Raw genomic sequence first — 22,712 nt, 5'->3', positions numbered from 1 at the left:
CTCAGAAACCCTTCCACAGCAGTGGCTGGTATGATTGCTCCCTATTTCTGTGTCTGTTCTCAAGCTTCATTATCTTGCACTATTCCCTATTTAATTGCATTCTGTTTTCCAGATTAATAACCTTACTTCGCATATCTCATTGAGAGAGAGAGAGAGAGAGAAATGAAAAAAGCTTATATTCAGTTAACAACATCTGCAACAAGTGATAACTAAAGGATAACTAAGCATGTTGCTGGTGTTCAGACCTGGAAAAAGACAACAGTATGGAGTCTGAAAGATCCCAATAAAATCATTAGGGCTTTGAAAAATACTTGACTAAGTATTCCAGCATAACATCCACCAGGTGGTTGCTATCAGAGGACAACAGAATATAGCTGATTCAAACCAAACAAAAAGAAATGCTCTTCTCAAAATGTGATAAAGTTTGCCACATGTGGATGCCAAAAGTTCACTAAATGCAGGAAGTTGCTTCATTAGTTCATGAAAGAAATCCATCAAACGTTACCTTTTACCTAGTAAATACACAGGTAGTGCCTTTGCCTAAAGCAGTTTCTTATTAGCATATTGTTAGAGATTGGGAGAGCATTAGGAAATGCTTGCCTAAGACATATTCTTTCTGATAAATTCCTTTCTGTTCGTGTTGGAGACAGGATAACAGGCTAAAATTGTTTCTGTGTTAATTCACTAGAGCAGATCTTACTATTCTATGTAATCTGCCATTTTAAAGCTTTAACAAACACTTTGAAATGTTTTAGAAATCATACTTAAATATTAGGAACATCACGTTACTCGGTACTTAAGTGCATACTTCAATAGGAATTAAATATACATTTCATTTATTTTTCATGCGTTCATAAGATTTTTTCTTCTGAAAAACAATGCATTAACTGAAATTTATGCATACATTATTATTACAAAGTTATTGTCATAACTTTATTATCACAGCTTTAAGTAGCAGTGATAAGGGAATAAATAATTTCACATAAGAATGCATTTTGTCTGGTGGTCTGAAGCAATGAAAGTGTTTATAATGTTTTCTGCACTACAGGATTTTTGTAGGATAATTCTGTAGGATTTATCCAGTGAACAAGGTATTTCCACTCTTCTTTTGTCAATTAGTTTCCTATGCTTCTGTTGACTCTGTTTAGTGCCTAAAACCACTCAAAATGGTTAGCTCAGGTGTTGTTTTTTTCCAAAATACTTCTCATATGAAGTCAGAACAGTCATTTTCAGTTTTAAGAGTGAACTGCTGCAAAACTGTCACAGATATGCTGATTAGTCATATTTACAAGCTGGTTAGTAGAAAGTCTTCATTACTTAAAACAGGCATATAATTGTGAACTCTGCCACAGCTAAGATAGAATTTGTATGGTTAAGGCTAAGAAACATCTTTTATGTACTTCAGGCCATTCTGGTAGGCTTTTTTGATAGGAGCCTCTGAACTGAAAATGAATACCCTTAATGTTTCACCTTGTGAGGGCCAAGGTCACATCTTTTAGTAGTATTAACAAGGATGTGCATTTGGAAATGGCACAGCTGCCTTTTCAGATAGCTCACGTCCTTAGCTCTTTAATATTTGTGTCTGTATTTATATTTGTGTAAAGAAAAAAGGTTGGGCTTTATCATAACACATTCGCAGATGTTCTTTTCAGAAACTGCCCACTAATGAGTATTTTAATCTTTCCATACCAGGGGAATAATCTTCCCTCAGAAGAATTTTTTTGAGATTGTTTAGTTTCAATACAGAAGCAGTTACTCTTGCCATTTCAAGCTACTACCTTAAAATTGCTTTTTTATAGACAAACTTCTGATTTTTAAAGACAAAATATTCTTAAGAATAACAACTTACAGACAAATGAAGTGAGGCAAAGTGACAGGATCCACATTATGTCTGGGAGCTTCATTTATTAGCAGAATTGCCAGATGTTACCATTGCAACTCACCATCTTCAGCTGTTCATAAATGCTATCAAACTTTCACCATTCTCTGCCTCAACAATGCCAACAATTTTTAGTATTAGGAACATTCAGAAAAGCATTTCAACTATTTTTTTTTTATTGTCACTGAAAAGTCTCACTATGCCCGGAATAAACTGTTATCAAGTTGTTTAGCATTTTGGAGATGCTGAAAGGTCACACTGATTGAGGAGGCTAAATAATTCCATGAAAGAAATCCACCAGAGGTTAGTATTTATTTCATACATATGCACATCTTTGGCTGAGGAAGATTTAGAAGCTGCAAGCTTGAAGTAAGTTCTTGAAATTTGAAAGTGGCTGTATGTCTGCTTTGGATGATATGCTTGTTTCTTTCAGATACATTCAAATCTGTTCGTCACCCACTTTTTGGAATTAAAAGTTTGCACATCATCAGCTAGTGAATCTGCACATTTTAGAAGGGAAATGCCATGAACATTCAGTCTGCCCTGCAAGTGTTTGATTCAAGGATGGCCAAAAATTTCCTTGAAATTGCAGCTTTCACATCGTGTCATGCTGAGGCAACAGTATACAGAGCAAGCAGTCCTTCTTCCCTGCTCTTTGCAACATTGAGAACTGTGTTCTGCATGAATGCAAGAAGCAAGAGAGAGTTGGCTGAAATAGAAAGACTTGGAAAGGAAAGGAGAGAGAGCTGAGATAGTGAATGGGAGTGAGCAGAGGTTTCTGTAAGCAGAGAATGAATGAACTGGCTGAGCTAAGACACTGCAAGAATCAAAACTCTCATTACAGTTAACGGGTGAAAATAACTCCCACGCTTGTTAGGGGTACCAGCCTAAAAAAGGACCTTTCTCAAGGTGCTACAATATGCACCTCCAAAGACAAAAACATACATATATACGGTACGAAATGGAGAATGTTACATGGTTGCATATGGTTATTGGCCAGTGGTTATTGGTCAAATATTTAGGAAATATTTACAGTAAGAAGAATGACTGTTCCCAAGCATCTGAAAAAGAAAGATTACAACTTCCCCTCCAAAGAGATATCAAAAGGAATTAGATTAGCTACCCTTCAGGTAAATAAATAAATAAATAGATTGATAAATACTGAAATTCAAAGGTATAAAATACACAAGTGATAATTTTCCCTCAGTATGTGAGAGAGCAGAAATCACTGCCAGAAGATAATACTAAAGCTAAACATTTAGCAAATAAACAAACAAAAATGGAATGATGGTATTTCTACAGATAAAAAATATGCAGGATTATTCCTATTACTATAAGACAATATTTGGAAGCAACAGTAAATATTAGATTTAAGTCTGAACATTGTTAGATGAAAAATTTGTTTCTTCAAGAAAGCAGCGTAACACCAGCTGTGCAAGGCAGTATATCCTGCAACTAGCTATTTCCATCTTTTTCCCCAGTCCCTGCAATAACTTTGTAGCAGTACTCCTCATGACCAGATGTGGTCTCTGAAGCAGAATTTAGGTTGGACAAGGTTGGTGATACTTCCCTGGTCCAATTCCAGCTTCAAGCAGGGACAGATTCAAAGCTGTATCAGACTGAAATCTTGTGTCAGCCTTCAGAGAAAGGAAAACTGCTTGGTAAGAATTAGAATACCCAAATGAATCCAAGCACAAATACAGGCCGGGTGATAAGTGGGTAGAAAGCAGCCCTGTGGAGAAGGACTTGGGGATTCTGTTGGATGAAAAGCCAGAAATGAGCCATTCATGAGCCAGAAATGTGCACTTTGAGCCCAGAAAGCCTATTTTATACAGTGCTGCATCAAAATAATTGTAGCTAGCAGGCTGAGGGACGTGATTCTCTCCCTCTTCTCCATCTCTTGAGACCTCACCTGGAGTCCTGCATCCAGTTCTGGGGCACCCAGTGTGAGAAATACATGTACCTATTAAGAGTGGGTCCAAAGGAGGGCCTTGAAGATGATCAGAGGGCTGAAGCACCTCTCCTATGAAGAGAGGCTGAGAGAGCTGGGTTTTCAGCTTGGAGAAGGTTCTATGGAGACCTTATTGAAGCCTTTCAGTACTTAAAGGGACTTCTAAGAAAGATGGGGAAGGACTCTTGATAAGGAAGGGAGTACAGGTTAATGGTATTAAGGGTTAATGGTATAAAACTAAGAGAGTTGATTTAGATTAGATATTAGAAAGAAGTATATGAAGGTGCTGAGGCGCTGGCACAGGTTGCCCAGAGAAGCTGTGGATGCCCCATCCCTGGAAGTGTTCAAGGCCAGGCTAGATATGGCTTACAGCAACCTGCTCTAGTGGAACCTGCCCATGGCAGAGGGGTTTGAATTACATGATTTTTAAGGTCCCATTAAGATTGGAACAAGGTGATCTTCAAGGCCAGGCACAGGCTGCCCAAAGAGTAGTGTCGGCCTCCTTGGAGATAGACAAAAGCCGTCTGGGCATGGTTCTGGGCAACCTGCTCTGAGTGACCCTGCCTGAGCAGGGGGACTGGACCAGATGACCTCCAGAGGTCCCTTCCATCCTTCCCTGTTCTGCAATTCTGAGAACTGAAGGACTAAATGGAATTTGGTTCTGAGTTTTATGGCACTTTAGTTAAAAATATACTGTCCAGGTTTAATAGTCTTCCATTAATTTTCCATGACATCATCAGAGAAACTAGTTACAATCTTGTTAAAATATATTGTGTCGGAGATTGTTTTTATAATCAATGCATATCCTGTTCCTAGACTTACACCAAAACTAGAAACATAATGCTTCCCACATCTGATTAGCATCATTAGCTAAAATGGTTAGCGCTGGCATTTAAAAGTGATTCTCCCTACTGGGAGCATCCAGTACAATCTACCGAGTCATCTGTTTGCAGAGAAAGTTGGGGAAAATCCTCTTTCAGAAATAAATAAATAAACAAATTCTAGCCTTATTTTTCTAAAAAGAAAAAACTTAAGGTTTCTTGCTATAGCCATTTTTTTTACACTCAGCCCAGCAATTTCTCTTTATTAGCAATATCAAAATGCTTTTAAAGCTAGGTAGCAGAATCAGTCTGAAAATTAAAACACTATATGCCAACTCACATGTAGTGAGTTATTTTGGCAGTTACTAGGCTGTGAAAATGGGAGTTTATAATAGATATGCTGACATTGTATCAGTGAGAAGGGCAGTACTATAAAAAGAGTATTCAAAATCATTATTTTTAGTAGGGTAAAATAGTGTAGTTTGTGGGCTTGAATGCAGAAAGCTCTTTTCTGATGCCTTGAAAATAAAAATTAAAAAAAAGTCATTCAGCTGATGTCACTTTAACCAAAAAACATACCTAAATCAAAAGAATCACAGAATCACAGAATTTCTAGGTTGGAAGAGACCTCAAGATCATCGAGTCCAACCTCTACCTAACGCTAACAATCCCCACTAAACCATATCCCTAAGCTCTACGTCTAAATGTCTTTTAAAGACTTCCAGGGATGGTGACTCCACCACTTCCCTGGGCAGCCTATTCCAATGCCTAACAACCCTTTCAGTAAAGAAGTTCTTCCTAACATCTAACCTAAAACACCCCTGGCGCAACTTTAGCCCATTCCCCCTCGTCCTGTCACCAGGCACGTGGGAGAACAGGCCAACCCCCACCTCACTACAGCCTCCTTTAAGGTATCTGTATAGAGCGATAAGGTCGCCCCTGAGCTTCCTTTTCTCCAGGATGAACAGCACCAGCTCCCTCAGCCGCTCCTCGTACGACTTGTTCTCCAGACCCCTCACCAGCTTCATTGTCCTTCTCTGGACTCACTTGAGCACCTCGATGTCCTTCTTGTAGTGAGGGGCCCAAAACTGAACACAGTACTCGAGGTGCAGCCTCACCAGAGCTGAGTACAGGGGGATGATCACCTCCCTAGCCCTGCTGGTCACACTGTTTCTGATACAAGCCAGGATGCCGTTGGCCTTCTTGGCCACCTGAGCACACTGCTGGCTCATATTCAGCTGACTATCCACCATCACTCCCAGGTCCTTCTCTGCCTGGCAGCTCTCCAACCATTCCTCTCCCAGCCTGTAGCTCTGCTTGGGGTTATTGCGCCCCAGGTGCAGGACCCGGCACTTGGCCTTGTTAAACTTCATGCAGTTGACCTCAGCCCATCGGTGCAGCCTATCCAGATCCTCCTGCAGAGCTTTCCTACCCTCGAGCAGATCGACACACGCGCATAGCTTGGTGTCATCTGCAAACTTACTGAGGGTACACTCAATGCCCTCATCCAGATCATCGATGAAGATATTAAAGAGGACCGGCCCCGGCACCAAGCCCTGGGGGACGCCACTAGTGACTGGCCTCCAACTAGACTTGGCTCCATTCAGCACAACTATTTGGGCCCAGCTATCCAGCCAGTTTCTAACCCAACGAAGTGTGCGCCAGTCCAAGCCAAGAGCAGCCAGTTTCTTGAGGAGAATGCTGTGGGAAACAGTGTCAAAAGCCTTGCTGAAGTCAAGGTAGACCACATCCACAGCCTTTCCCTCATCCACCCAGCGCAAAAAAAGACTAACTATGAGTACAAAATCCGAAGCATAAGAAAGCTTATCTGCAGGAAAAAAAAAAAAAAAAGCCACTAAACTGCTCAACATTTGCTATTAGTACTCAACATAGAATCTCTGAGATACACACAGTTCTTGAAATCAGTGCCAACTGATCAGTTTAGGTGCTGAATTGTTTCTGCAGTGCTAGGAGGGCTAAAGTAGTCTGTGGAAAAGTTATGTAGGTTTTGAGAAACCTGGGCTGCTGGGGGCTGAAGGGGTCCAGCTGTCAAAGGAGGGGCAGAACATCTTCAGTCACAGGCTTGACAAGCTTGTGAAGAGCACCTGAAGAGCAGCACAAAGGAATTTCAGCCACTCCAGCCAGTATGTCAGCTTCATCAGGGGCACAACTTAAATGTCTCTATGCTAACGCACATAGCATGGGGAATAAACAAGAGTAGATACAGATGTATTCAAGCCTCCAGGGCTATGACCTCATGGGCATTACAGAGATATGGTGGGATGGCTCCCATGGACTGGAGTGTTGGAATAGAAGGATGCAGGTTCTTTAGGAAGGACAGGCAGAGGAGACAAGAAGGGGGCAATGCCTTCTATGTCAATGAGCATCTGAAGAATATAGAACTCTGCCTGGGGATGTATGAGGAGCTGGCAGAGAGCTTATGGGTCAGCATCACAGGGAGGGCAGGGGCAGGGGACATTATAGTGGGGGTCTGCTACAGACCATCAGATCAGGAAGACCAAGCAGATGATGCCCTCCACAGACAGATAGAAGCAGCCTCATGTTCACAAGCCCTGGTCTTCATGGGGGACTTCAACCACCCCGATATCTGTTGCAGGGACAGCATAGCAAGGCACAGGTAATCCTGGAGGTTCCTGGAATGTACTGATGACAATTTTCTTCCTCAAGTGATAGAGCAGCCAATGAGGAGCAGTGCAATGCAGGATCTTATTCTCACCAACAAGGATGGGCTGGTGGGGAATCCAAGAGCAGCCTTAGCTGCAGTGACCACGAACGAAATGGTGTAGTTTAGGATCCAGAAGGCAGTGAGGCGGGAGCACAGCAAGCTCACTACCATGGACTGTGGGAGAGCAGACAGTGCCCTCTTCAGGGATCTGCTTGGTGGAGTACCATGGGATACAGCCCTGCAGGGAAGAAGGTTCCAATAAAACTGGTTAATATTCAAGGATCACCTCCTCCAAGCTCAGGAGTGACACATCCCAACAATGAGGAAGTAACACAAAAACACCAGGAGGACTGCATGGATGAACAAGGAGCTCATGACCAAACTCAAACAGAAAAAAGAGGCCTACAGAGAAGTATGGACAGATAGCCTGGGAGGGATACAGAGGCATTGTCCAAGCAGCCAGGGATCAGGCAAGGAAAACCAAGGTCCTATTAGAATTAAATTTAGCCAGAGAAATCAAGGGCAACAAAAAAACCTTCTACAGGTACATCAGTATTACAAAGAAGATTAGGGAAAATACAGGCCCTCTCTGGAAAGAAATGGGAGACCTGGTCACCTGGGTTATGAAATAGGCTGAAGTATGCAATGATGTTTTTGCCTGTCTTCACTGGCAAAAGCTCCGGGCACAAAACCGGGACCCCAGAAGGAAGGGAATGGAAGAATGACGAACCACCCGCTGTAGGAGATCAGATGTGAGACCATCTAAGGAAACTGAAGGTATACAAGTCCATGGGACCTAATGAAATGAATCCACAAGTCCTGTGGGAAGTGGTGGATGTAGTCGCTAAGCCACTACCCATCACACTTGAAAAGGTGTGTCAGTCTGGTGAAGCTCCCACTCACTGGAAGAAGGGAAACATAACCCCTACTTTTAAAAAATGAAAAAAAGAAAGACCCAGGGAACTACAGGCCGGTCAGTACCATCTCTGTGTCTGGCTAGATCATGCTGGATGATGACAACCAACATGGCTTCCACTAAGGGCAGATTACGCCTGACAAATCTGGTGGCCTTATGTGATGGGGCTACAGCATTGGATGATAGGAAAAGAGCAACTGACGTCATCTACCTGGACTTGTACAAAGCATTTGACCCAATTTATTTATTTTTTTATTTATTTTGTAATGGTGTAATAAGTACACAAATCTATTTCCAGTCAGAAGACAGAATTAAAATTTTAGGGAAGTGGTGGTGTCACTATCCCTGGGGGTTTTCAAGGAAAAGTTGGATATGGTGCTTAGGGACATGGTTTAGTGGGTGACATTGGTGGTAGGGTAGTGGTTAGGCCAGATGATCTTGGAGGCCTTTTCCAACCTTAATGATTGATTCTATGATTCTGTAATTCTCAGTAAGTTTGCCGATGACACCAAGCTGTATGGTGCAGTCAACACACTGGAGGGAAGGGATGCCATTCAGAGAGACCTGGGCAGGCCTGAGAGATGGGTCTGTGCAAACTTCATGAGGTTCAACAAGATCCTGAATCTGGGGCAGGGCAATCCCAAACACAAATACAGGTTGGATGGAGAATGGCTTGAAAGCAGCCCTGAGGCGAACAACCTTGGGGTGGTGGTTGACAAGAAGCTCAACATGAACTGTCAGTATATGCTTGCAGCCCAGAAAGCCAACTGTATGCTTGGCTGCATCAAAAGAAGTGTGGCCAGCAGGCTGAGGGAGGTGATTCTCCTCCTCTGCTCTGCTCTTGTGAGACCCCATCTGGACTGCTGCGTTCAGCTGTGGAGCCCCCAGCACAAGAAGGACATGGATGTATTAGAACGAGTCCATAGGAGGGCCATGAAAATAATCAAGGGGCTGGAGCATCTCTCCTGTGAAGACAGGATGAGGGAGTTGGGGTTGTTCAGCACAGAGAAGAGAAGACTCTGGGAAGATCTTATAGCACCCTTCCAGTGCCTAAAGGAGGCTTACCAAAAAGCTGGAGAGGTACTCTTTATCAGGTTGTATAGTGATAGGACAAGGAGTAATGGCTTTAAACTAAAAAACGTTAGATTTAAATTAGATATTCAGAAGAAATTCTGTACTACAAGGGTGTTGAGGCACTGGCACAGGTTGCCTACAGAAGCTGTGGATGCCCCATCCTTGGAAGTGTTCAAGGCCAGGCTGGATGAGGCTTTGGGCAAGCTGGTCTAGTGGGAGGTGTCCCTGCCCATGGCAGGGGGATGGAATTAGATGATCTTTGATGTCAGTTCCAAACCATTCTGTGATTCTATGATTCTGTGATCTCCCTTACTAGCCCTATTAATGGCTAGGTTACTATAAAATAAGATACTGAGGCATATTTACCTGTTTCCTTACTTGTTCATCTTTCTAGTTCTTTCCTGTCCCAAATCCTTTTGTCCTCTAAAAAATAAAGATACTTACGTTTATGTAGTATAGCTACTAGGTGACTACATCCTTGCATATTGTACAGTACGTTGCCTTCTCTATAATGCCAGTCATTATTCATCCTGACTTCACTAGCTTTCTTTAGCTGAAGCATTTAAGATTAATGAGGCATTTGTTCTCTATCAAGACACTTTGTATGAATACAGTCACACTTCCAAGAGCCATGTAGATGAGTTATTTAATATTATTTGATTTTTTGTTGTTGTTTTGGGAGATTGATTTATGGCTATTTTTTGTCCATTAGCATAGAAGAATTCTGCATGAGTCTTCCATTTTGTCAATAATCATTATCAAATAGGACCTACTCTGTAGTACAATATAAAGATATGTTATCATGGATCCAAGTACATCCTGGAAGATGAAAAAGTTGAAATAAAATATTGTAAAGCATACTATTTCAGCTACTTAGAGAAGCTGCAACTGCAAGAAAACAGTATGCTTCTGAATCTCAGATGCAGTTTTACTCGATAATATAAAATGGAATTCTCCCTCACAGACATGTCTATCTCTGAAAAACCTGAGTCCACTAATACATTTTTCCATTTCAAATTTTAATGGCATTCCTAGTTGGGATTCATACAAAATACAGTTTCATTTAGTTATTGGTTTTATTTATATTATTTAGTAACTGCTTTCATCTTTCATTGTTTAGAAAATTGTACAAATATATAAAACCTAGAAGAAAACGGATTTTCTATAAAGTTAACATAACTACCTGGAGTTTAAGTATTATTTAACAAAATTAACAACAACACTTTATTGTTTAACCAAAGGAATGAGAAGGAACTCTCCCCCCTTAGACATGACTTATGAACTCTAAACCAGCATTTGTAACACTGTTTTGTTTCATAACTTCCATTTTATTCTCCCCCGCACAAAACTTCTCTTTCTCCTTGCTTTCCAATCAATCTTCCCTCCAGGATTTAAAGCTTTACCCAGAAAAGAATTCTTCAGACAGGTCTTCCTCAGCTAAATCTCCTCCTTCTAGGAATCAATGTGACAAGGAAGAAAACCAGATTTCAGACATTCCATTAGTCAGAGTTTCAAGAAACAGATACTTTTGGATAATAAAAAATCTTATGATTTTGTGCACTTTCCTGAAGCAAGAATTTAATTTTTGAAAACATGTGTGTACATAATCCCTATTACAGGGATTATGAGTCAGATCTCAGTTCCACATCTTCCGCAACAGTTGTACTGTTTAGGAATGCTTACCCTGAACACAAATTTAGATGAGCGATTTTTTTGCTTTTGTTTCATATAGAAACTTTAAGTCTGAACTGTCTTAGCTGAAATGTGAAGTATATTCACTCTGTATTCCCTACATCAAAAACAGTCATGCAAATAAGTACTTTTCTTTAACTACGTTCTCCCCTTCCAGACAGGCTTGTGGTGCTACACAGCAATTTAAAATACAATTAAAGCATCATATGTGTAACAACAGATATAAAAAAAATAAACAAATAAAAAACTGATTTGTGAAAGACACATAAGCATATAATTCAAAGGGAGTGTAAAATTTCCAGCTACAGGTTGGCATGACTAACACTAATTGCATATTTTTTTAAAAGGAAAGTAGTACTCTGGGCAGCAGTATATTTAATTAACTTGCCTTTTTTTTTTTTAAACATCCACAAAAGACTGCTTAAAAGAAAACCACATTTATCTTAAGTATGAAGCTAAGATTAGATTAAAGCACTATACTGCTTTGAAGTGAATACTCTTAGGATAATCTAAGGGTATTGTCCGATCTTTGAAGAAACAGAAGTTTGATGTTAAAATGACAAATGGGACCCAAGTAAGTATCAGCAGTTCTTAATCATGCTGATGTCAGCAAGGAATTCCATGCAAGCAGAACTACAGTAATACAGTTGTCTATCCAACTGATGATTTTCTTCACCAAAGAGAACTATAGTTACAATCACACTGCTTTGCAATGAGTAATACTGTTCATACAGAAATAAGAGATCAATAGAAAAAAGTAACCTGTGCCTATTTTGGTTTTCTGACTTAAGCCATGATCAGCTCTTCCTCAACTACTCCTGACAAATGTTTGTCTAACATTTAAAAATCTTAAAGGAGTAGATTCTACAAAATCTTTACAGCGTGTTCCAGTATTTCACTATTTTTAGAAAGAAAAATGTGCAGGATGTCATGGTATTAACATAAGCTTCTATTGATACAGTTTAAAGCTGCTACAACTCACCTTGTTCCTAAAATGAAGGAATGGCAATTGATTATGTTCATCTTTAATGTATACATATAATTGTATATATGACACTACTACTTATTTCCTTTCTATTTTCTCCTGGCTACACTGAAGAAGCTTAATTTTTTTCAATCCTCCCTTAACAAATGATTACTGTCTATGAGGAATGATTGAAAGAATTAAAAAAATATATATTTTTAATTAGATATTCATGTCATCTCTTGTTTTCTTCCAGCCCGTTCAGTCTAATGAATATTTCTGAAGCATGTGTGTTCACTGCCAGACACAGTTCTTCAGCTGGGCTCTCATCAAACATTAAGAGAACAAAAAGATTATTCCGTATCTTTCCCAGGCTTCAATCCCAATATAAACTTAAACATCCTGGTCTGATGTTTCATGATTTATAGACCTCGTAATGTTCATTAGCATTGTGACCAGAGTGGTCAAAACTCCAGATGGCAACAGGAGCTATTGCCTAGCCAGACACTCTCATCTTGTATATGCACAGATGATAACTCTTGTAAGTACAGAATCATGGAGTATCCCAAATTGGAAGGGACCCACAAAGAGTCCAACTTCTGGCTCCACATAGGCTCACCTAAAAATTAAACTGTATGTCTGCATACAGTTTAGCATTGTCCAAATGCTTCTTGAAGTCCACCTGGCTTGGTGCCATAAGAACTTCCCTGGGGACCGTGTTCCAGTGCCCTACAACCTACAAGTACTGTACCTACCTCCACTGAATTCTGTAAAATAATTTATTTTACACTATTTCTTCAATACTGTAATATTATTATTACCACACAAAACAGTACATTCAAACCCAAAATAGTAAAGCTCAGCCTATGAAATGCCCTGGGTCCTTGGTTCTTCCTGCAGAAAATTCATCAGGAATAGTTCTTTACTGAGCCTTTCGTTTCACTGAAATATTGAAATAAATGAAGAAAAAATATTTTGAATGCTACTTGACAAGTAATAGATAGTTACAGAAAAACCTTTGACATATCCTAGAAGTTTAACACCTTGGCAGTTCCACATGAAATTTCCCCATCCCCCATGTGATCATCTTATATTACTTAAAATAGACCTCTCTAGATTACCTATTAAGTTCCAAAAGGACATGAAGAGTAATCAGCAAATGTTGCACAGAATTTAGCACCCTTTCAATGACTTAAGTTAAGAGTCATGAAAAGAGTCATCATGAAAATGATGGCTGGTGGCTTGAGATACTGAGGGCTGAAAACAGATCCATACTCCTACATACATGTTTGGCAGCAACTGACCTAGACCATCTCTCTTACTTGAGCATCTCTCTTGCTTGAGTATCAGAATTTACAGCATTATCCAAATCGGAAAGTTTGGATGCATCAAATCTTTTGTTTGTTCACTATTTACAGAAGCTGTCACGGCTAAAAAATATCAGGTGTTTTTTCTTTAAATACATATGCTTTGTACTCTGTTACTGTCTAAGTGTTTAGAAATAATTATCAGTAATGTCACGATAATGTCAGTAATTATCCGTATTTGTTCTTATATTCCACACACTGTTGTTCTATCTGAATGTCCTCTTCGCTTCAAGAAGATTTGCAAAATAACCTTAAAGTACCAGAAAAATTTTAGAATCCTATCTACAACAAGCATTAACAAATTATAGGACTGAATTTTGTTTTAATTTTTTTCAGTGACTTTCGATGAACATGCACTTGACAAACAGACAAAGATTTCTTCAAACTTCCCTACAAATGTGTTACTGTTCTATGGTAATTAGCATCAGGTTCCAAGCTAATGTTCTAAATTTTTCAGTTTTTAACAAAAACAGTTATCCTATTGCTCTCATACAAGAGATCTCATGAAAATGGATGTTCTACTTAAAATTCTATTATTTATCACAGGCCTGTTCTCCCCAAAAGGAAATTAACACAACTTTCTGATAGAAGAGTGGGGCTGCATAACCCTGCTTATCTGATAATTAGACACCATGTTAACAACAACCTTTCATTTGCTAGGAAAGACTTCTTTCTTTCCCCCTCGACCTTCTCCTGACTAGAACAATAGTTAGAAAAGCAGTTCCTGAGATCCTGAAACTCACAATTGTCTGATAAGAAAGCTATAACAAGGTTTTCTGGTTACCTACGCAAGATGAAAATTGGATTTTACCTAGTAAGAAAGCCTTGACTTCTAAGATGAAAACACATTACAGAGATAGAAATTGATTCAATAAATATTTTAATAACTATTCACTGAGAAAACAGGGCTAAACATTATTTATGGACTATATTTTTGTAATGAGCGATTGTAAGTCACTATTTTTGTTTTATTTTTCCCAGCTTAGGTAATATCTGCAGTAAAAGCATCAGTTTCTTTTTTGTTTCCTTAACATTGTTGTTTCCTTAGCATTTACAAATGAACCTTAAAAAGTTGAGAGTGTAGAAATACAAAGGTTTTACATTTATTGCTACTTTCACTTTGATGTTTGACAAAGTGATATCACATTTTCCAGTAGATTGAATCCTCATATCTTCTTCAAAATATCTCAAAATTTTATCATGTCATATAAGGATTTACATTTTTAAAGCACTTGAAATATCTGCTTTTAATTCAATAATTGAATGAAAAAAAAAGCTGTGCTGACATCAAAACTGATTACCACATTTCCTTAAGTTGTTTTAAAGAAAGTAAGTATTATTTGACTTACCAGTGCAGCTGACAGATGAATGTTGGTGAAACGTAAGAATTTAAACTGGTTGTTTTTTAAATGAATGTATGTTTAGAGATTTTATTAACTACTTTTCTATTTATTCCCGACTATATAAAACTACTGCATACTGCTTTTAATATTGAACAATACTCATTTAGGGGCTTCAAAAGTGAAACCTTTTTCTGACTATACAGCATAGTAAAGCCAAATGCTGTAAAAGAACAATTTCATTCTTGAATGTAATATATTATTCTCTTTCCCTTTCTCTATTCTCCAGCTGCCCACACATACATAACCAAAAGTCTAAAATATTTTCAGCAAATCTCATTTTCTCTCTCTCATGTGCATTTAAATTTTCAGTTATTTCACTGAACAAGGTTTTACATCTATATTCTGTTAGCCAAGCCCTTTTTCCTGTGTGTAGACCTTCTCCAAGTTTGTCTCTCTCAATGAAGTTACATTTTACATTGAAATCTAATAATATTTTGCAGATAATTTTTTCTCAGCAAAAGTGTGTTAAGTAAAAAACAGACGCAAAAGCTACATTCCGTATGGAATAATGCATGTGTTTTTGCATTTATTTTTTTTCTTTTTTTTTTTTTTTTGGATGTTTTAGATAACCAAGCAAAATATAAAACTTACGGCTGTCCAGGCTTCTTTTCTGCATCGCGAACACAACCATTCGTTATGGATTTCATGAGAAGGAACACCGTAGCAACCTAGAATAAGAGACTTAATTTGAGTACACAGAATCACACAGAATTGTCTAGGTTGGAAGAGATCTCCAAGGTCACCTACTCCAACCTCTGACCTAACACTAACAAGTCCTCCACTAAACCGTATCACTAAGCTCTACATCTAAATGTCTTTTAAAGACCTTCAGGGATGGTGACTCCACCACTTCCCTGGGCAGCCCATTCCAATGCCTCACAACCCTTTCAATAAAGAAGTTCTTCCTAACATCCAATCTGAAACTTCCCTGGCGCAACTTTAGTCCATTCCCCCCTCGTCCTGTCACCTGGCACATGGGAGAACAGACTAACCCCCACCTCGCTACAGCCTCCTTTAATGTACTTATACAGAGCCATAAGGTCGCCCCTGAGCTTCCTTTTCTCCAGGATGAACAGCACCAGCTCCCTCAGCCACTCCTCATAAGACTTGTTCTCCAGACCCCTCACCAGCTTCATTGCCCTTCTCTGGACTCGCTCGAGCACCTCCATGTCCTTCTTGTAGCGAGGGGCTCAAAACTGAACACAGTACTCAAGGTGCAGCCTTACCAGAGCTGAGTACAGGTAAGCCCTAGTCCTGCTGGCCACACTGCTTCTTATATAAGCCAGGATGCTGTTGGCCTTCTTGGCCACCTGAGCACACTGCTGGCTCATATTCAGCCGACTATCAACCAATACTCCCAGAGTAATATATTCTGCCTTTCTGTCTATGATGTTGTACAATTCAACTGTGTACAAACACTAGTCAAACATAAACTGTGACCCTGTGACCAAGGAGACTTTCCTAATGGTAGGCTTACTGCTATTCTGTATATGTAAATACACACAAATTCCATGTACATGTGTGTATACACAAACATACATTCCATATATGTATGTGTATATACACGCACTTCCCAAAACTTAAAAAAAAAATAAAAAAAATATACAGAGTATTTATTACTTTCTGTGAGTTCAATAGCAAGTCATCAACTCTTCCTGCAGTAACATAGTACAATTTGAATCAATGTACTGACATTCATTCTATGCAATTACACCACACTTCCATGTAAGGATTTTACTTGGAAGTATGGATTTTATTTTACTTTATAAGCCCTACTGTCTATAGAAGATACTGCTACATGTTCATGCATTCATCAGTTACTTGAAATAAAAAAATGCAAGGTGGAGGAAATTACTGCATACCTCAAGTCAATAGCAATATTTACAAGCCCTCAAATAGCATTATTTCACCCTTACTACTTAATAAGAATATATCGATATTATGCAGTGCTTTAAAATGATGAGTAAAAGAGGATTTTTACCACTCTGAGTTGAAAGAAAAATTAGAAGTCTGTGCTCCCCAAGGTTATGACGGTTTACAGGGAAGTTAACTCTTTGCTATTTTCACGGCAACCATTAACATATAATAGAACATACAGGTTAAAAAAATGTAGCCAGAGTTCTCAAGCATTAATTATGGAAATGTTTTCCCAGTACTTACTTAGACATAACAGAAATCTCATTAACTGTCATTTATCAATAAAACAATTTGAAATTACACTGCTGCTAACTGATCAATTAGTTTATTTACTTGCATGAACTCGAACACAACACTTTGCACATGAAATCAGAAGACTTGTTCCATCTTCTTCAATAAAGGCATTTGATGGATAGTTTTCAGTGTTTTCTTCACTATAAATAAAACACATCTCTGGAATAAGAGGTTTAGATTTTTCATTTTCATTCATCAATATTTCTTCTGAGTTTGTTTCCCTGTAAGTGGAACCTTCTTCTGCATGATTGTCTGGCTGGAAAATAAACAAAATCTATATTTAAGTTAAAAAAAAAATAAAAGTCTGTCTTACTGCTCCTTTTGATGATGATAAAATGACTTCTCCTCCCCCAGCTCCCCATTAACAATGTTTTATTAAAAAAATCAACTGCTTATGGGTATCTATCACAATAATTCTGTAGTTCCTTAATTATTCAAATAACTGTGAAATCTAAAAAAGCACTCAATCTGCAAATTAATGTTATTGCAACCGCATTCAATGATATTGTACAACTGACTCCCTTTAAGCCTTTTACCTGGGTACAGTGCAAATATTTTTTCCAGTTCCCACGCAGTTGGGCTTCCTATTTAATAGTTTCAGAATTAGTACTAGGGAACTGTATCAGTGTTTTTAGTTGCTGTTTGACACAAATTCCATATGCCGATATTGAACAGTACATTGCATTAGAATGTTTCTATGGGAATACTATTCCTAAGAAGTACCGTGAAAAGTTATTTTTTCAACACTGCAGAAAGAAGATGAGGAAAAGGCTCTGATGAAAAACATTTGACATATAAGAAAGTAGCTAAAAGATGCAAACCTGTGTGGATTCATCACCTTCGAAAGTGTAACTTTTCTCTACATAAGCACCAAACAGAAAGTATATACTGTCTGCAACCAAGGATGAATGCAGGTAGATAGAGTATCAGTACTAATTTTAATGACATTGAGTTAATTTACTTTTCATACAAACCAAATGCGTAATTTTATCTGATTCCTAATTTGCTACTTATTTACTGGAAATGCTGTAGCTGGGCAGATATCTCACATGCTACTCAGAGGTAGAAGTCTAAGGATCTTGCTTACCTTATAGTATGGCATGAGAAGAGTGCAAATGGCACAGTGGGGTTCCTTTTTTGCACAAGCTGCATTGTATTCTTTTTCAGCACTGAAATTAGGTACTCTCGTCTGCCAAAGGGAGATCAGAGGCCTAGCCCATGTCTCTGTCTCTTGAACATCCTCTTCCATTACAGTTGTTTCAGGTAGTTCTTAAAGAAAAAATCAGAACAAGAGGCAATTGGCAGAAACTGGAAAACAGGAAGTTCTGCCTGAACATCAGGAAACATTTCTTTACTGTGAAGGTGGTGGAGCACCGGAGCAGTTTGCCCAGAAAGGTGCTGGAGTCTTCCTCCTTGATGGGCTCAAAAGCCACCTGGACAGGGTCCTGGGCAACCGGTTTGAAGTGTTCCTCCTTGAGCTGAGGGGTTGGATCAGATGTCCTCCAGAGGTCCCTTACAACCTCAACTAGTCTGTGATTCCATGAAAACAAATGCTGTGGTTTAACCGGGCCGGCAGCTAAACACCACACAGCTGTTTGCTCACCCTCCCCCCTCCCTCTCTAGGATGGGGGAGAGAAACGGGAAAGTGAAGCCTGTGAGCTGAGATAGAGACAGTTTATTAAGACAGAAAAATAATAACAATAATAACAATAATGATGATAATAGTACTACTACTAATAATATGTACCAAACAAGTGATGCACAAGGCAATTCCTCGCTCCCCGCTGACCGATGCCCAGCCTAACTCCGAGCAGTCTGGCCATCCCACCCCTGCTAGCCACCTCTATATATTCTTTAACATGATGTCAGATGGTATAGAATACCCCTTTGGCTAGTTTGGGTCAGCTGTCTTGGGTCTCTCCCCTCCCAGCTCTTCCTGCACCCCCAGCCTGCCAGCTGGCAGGACAGAGCAAGAAGCTGAAATGTCCTTGGCTTGGTGTGAGCACTGCTCTGCAACAATTAAAACATCAGCGTGTTATCAGCACTCCTCTCATCCCTATCCAAAACACAGCACCCTACCAGCTACTAGGAAGAAAATTAATTCTGTTCTAACTGAAACCAGGACATATATCTACCCCTTATTCCACACCATTTATGTCATGTTCAGGTTACACACTTTCCCATACATTCTAATTAATCACCATTTTCATCTACAGTATATAGTAATCATGGTAGTGATGACACAGTATTTTATAGTAATTAACGTGATACAATTCACCTAATGGGCTATTTTCACCCAGTTTTATATCCCCTTGAGGTACACACTGGACCTCCCCATTCTTTTGCATTACCCAACAAGTGCATCCAGGCCCCTGAGCAAAAGCAATCCCATGAATGGGTTTGCCTTTTCCTGAGGCAGGAGTAGCACAAACTGTTTTACCCAGCATGTTTCTTACCTGCACTACAGGAACTTTAGCCCCTTCTACAGTACATAACAGGTTTGATTGGGCAGGTCCAGCTCGGTTGGCAGATCCCCTAGTGTTGACTAACCAGGTGGCCTTTGCCAACTGCGTATCCCAGTTTTTGAATGTCCCAGCACCCATTGCTTTCAGTGTAATCTTTAACAGTCCATTGTATCATTCAACTTTCCCGGAGTCTGGTGCATGATAGGGGATGTGACACACCCACTCAATACCATGCTCTTTGGCCCAAGTGTCTATAAGGTTGTTTCCAAAATGATTCCCATTGTCTGACTCTATTCTTTCTGGGGTGCCATGTTGCCACAGAACTTGCTTTCCAAGGCCCAGGATAGTGTTCTGGGTGGTGGCATGGGACACAGGTTATGTTTCCAGCCATCCAGTGGTTGCTTCCACCATTGTAAGGACGTGGCGCTTGCCATTGCGAGTTTGAGGGAGTGTGATGTAATCAATCTGCCAGGCCTCTCCATATTTATATTTCAGCCATCGTTCTCCATACCAAAGACGCTTTGACCGTTTGGCTTGCTTGACTGCAGCACGTTTCACAATCATGAATAACCTGTGCTATAGTGTCCATGGTCAAGTCCATGCCTCCATCACAAGCTCATCTGTATGCTGCATCCCTACCTTGGTGGCCTGAGGTATCACGAACCCATCGGGCTATAAATAATTCACCTTTATGTCCAGGTCCACCTGAGCCACTTCAGTCTTAGCAGCCTGATCCACCTGCTGGTTGTTTTGATGTTCTTCAGTAGCCTGATTCTTGGGCATATCAGCATCTATGTGGCGTACCTTTACAGCCATGTTCTCTACTCGGGCAGCAATATCTTGCCACAATGCAGCAGCCCAGATTTGGGTTTGGGTTTGCCCCTGTGCTGTCAGTTGTTCTGCTTCCACTGCTGTAACCACCCCCACAGGGCATTTGCTACCATCTATGAATCAGTATAGAGAACTGGTCACTTTTCTCTTGCAGCAATATCTAAAGCCAGCTGAATGGTTTTCACTTCTGCAAACTGACTCGATTCATCTTCTCCCTCAGCAGCTTCTGCAACTCATTGTGTAGGACTCCATACAGCAGCCTTTCATCTCCAATGCTTTCCCACAATATGACAGGACCCATCAGTGGACAAGGCATATTTCTTCTCATTTTCTGGTAGCTTGTTGTACAGTGGGGCTTCTTCAGCACAGACCACCTCCTCCTCTGGTGATATCCCAAAGTATTTGCCTTCTGGCCAGTCCATAATCACTTCCAAGATTTCTGGGTGACTGGGGTTTCCTATTCAAGCCCGCTGAGTAATCAGTGCAACCCACTTGCTCCATGTAGCATCAGTTGCATGATGTGTAGAGGGGACCCCTCCTTTGAACATCCAGTCTAGGACTGGCCAGGAGGAGCTGCACTTCAGTACTGACTACTTCTGAAGCAGATCGAACTCCTTCATATGCTGCCAATAGCTTCTTTTTGGTTGGAGTGTAGCGGGCCTCAGATCCTCTGTATTCCTGACTCCAAAACCCTAGGGGTCAACCTCAAGTTTCCCCAGGCTCTTTCTGCCAGAGGCAGAGGATGGGGCCATTCTCCGCGGCTGCGGTGTAGAGCACATTCTTTACATCTGATCCATTTCGGACTGGCCCAAGGGCTACTGCATGAACTATTTCCTGCTTAATTTGTTCAAAGGCTTGTCGTTGCTCAGGTCCCCATTCAAACTCATTCTTCTTACGGGTTACTTGGTAGAGTGGGTTTACCATCAGTCTGTAATTTGGAACGTGCATTCTTCAAAACACCATGACACCTACGAAAGTTTGTGTTTCTTTTTTGCTAGTTGGTGGAGACATAGCTGTTACTTTGTTGATCACATCCATTGGGATTTGACAGCATCCATCTTGCCATTTTATTCCTAAAAACTGGATCTCTCATGCAGGTCCTTTAACTTTATTTTGTTTTATGGCAAAACTGGCCTTCAGAAGGAGTTGGACTATTTTCTTCCATTTCTCTAAAACTTCCTCTGCTGTGTCACCCCACACAATAATGTCATCGATGTACTGCAGGTGCTCAGGAGCTTCCCCCTGTTCCAGTGCAGGCTGGATCAGTCCATGGCAAATGGTAGGGCTGTGTTTCCACCCATGGGGCAGCCAATTGCAAGTATATTGGACACATCTTGAAGTGAAAGCAAACTGTGGCCTGCACTCTGCTGCTAGAGGTATGGAGAAGAATGCATCAGCGATATCAGTTGTGGCGTACCACTTGGCTGCCTTTGATTCCAGTTCGTACTGGAGTTCCAGCACATCCGGCACTGCAGCACTCAGTGGTGGCATGACTTCATTCAGGCCACGATAGTCCATTGTTAAGTCTCCACTCACCATTAGACTTTCGCACTGGCCATATGGGACTATTAAAAGGTGAATGAGTATTGCTGATCACTCCTTGGCTCTCCAGTTGATGAATTAGCTTATGGATGGGCATCAGGGAGTCTGGGTTGGTGCTATATTGCTGCCAGTGCACAGTTGTGGTAGTGACTGGCACTTGCTGTTCTTCGACCCTCAGCAACCCCACAACACAAGGGTCATCTGAGAGACCAGGCAAGGCAGAAAACTGTTTAATATCCTCTGTCTCTAAGGCAGCTATGCCAAAAGCCCACCGGAACCCTTTTGGGTCCTTGAAAAATCCTCTTCTAAGACAGTTTATGCCAAGGATACATGGAGCATCCCAGCCAGTCACAATACGGTGCTTTTGCCACTCATTCCCAGTCAGACCCACTTCAGCCTCCAGTACAGTTAACTGCTGAGATCCCCCTGTCACTCCATAAATACAGATGGGCTCTGGCCCTTTATAGCTTGATGGCATTAGAGTACATTGTGCACTGGTGTCTACTAAAGCCTTATACTTCTGTGCATCTGATGTGCCAGGCCATCGAACCCACAAAGTCCAATAAACTCAATCGTCATTTTCCTCCCCCTGGCTGGACGCAGGGCCTCTCTAATCCTTGTCAGAATCTTCTTCATTTCTGTGTTTAAAGGACTGCCTGTTGGAAGTTGGAGCAGCAAACTTTTCAGAGAATCCCTTTTTCCCAATTGCTTTCTTTTGCAACTCACGTACCTGTGCCTCTGGGGTCACGGTAGATTTTCCATCCCATTTTCTCATGTCCTCTCCATGGTCTCATACATAAAACCACAGGGTGGCACGGGGTGTGTACCCACCATATCGTCTTCCTTGTGTGGATGAATGCTTACCCCTGATAGCTGGTTTGTACAGGTGGGGAGGAAAATAATCTCTCTT

The 22,712-nt window shown here is 40.4% G+C and overlaps 1 protein-coding gene across 2 annotated transcripts in view; it reads right to left on the bottom strand.

Moving 5' to 3' along the window:
* Positions 1-22,712, bottom strand: part of KDM4C (lysine demethylase 4C) — a 286,073-nt gene that overhangs the window by 80,077 nt on the left and 183,284 nt on the right. Inside the window, exons 13-15 of one of the 2 annotated variants that reach the window (XM_032206225.1) lie at positions 18,052-18,233; positions 17,004-17,220; positions 15,345-15,421 (exon numbers count right to left, since the gene is read on the bottom strand). In XM_032206225.1, coding sequence (XP_032062116.1) covers positions 15,345-15,421; positions 17,004-17,220; positions 18,052-18,233 — 476 coding nt within the window. The remainder of the gene's footprint in view (positions 1-15,344; positions 15,422-17,003; positions 17,221-18,051; positions 18,234-22,712) is intronic. The other variant, XM_032206226.1, reaches the window with a different exon arrangement.

The sequence above is a fragment of the Aythya fuligula genome, chromosome Z, assembly GCF_009819795.1.
Source record: "Aythya fuligula isolate bAytFul2 chromosome Z, bAytFul2.pri, whole genome shotgun sequence".
Classification (NCBI taxonomy): Eukaryota; Metazoa; Chordata; class Aves; order Anseriformes; family Anatidae; genus Aythya; species Aythya fuligula.
The sequence above is the reverse complement of the archived record's forward strand: the minus strand, read 5'-3'. Positions and strand labels throughout refer to the sequence as shown.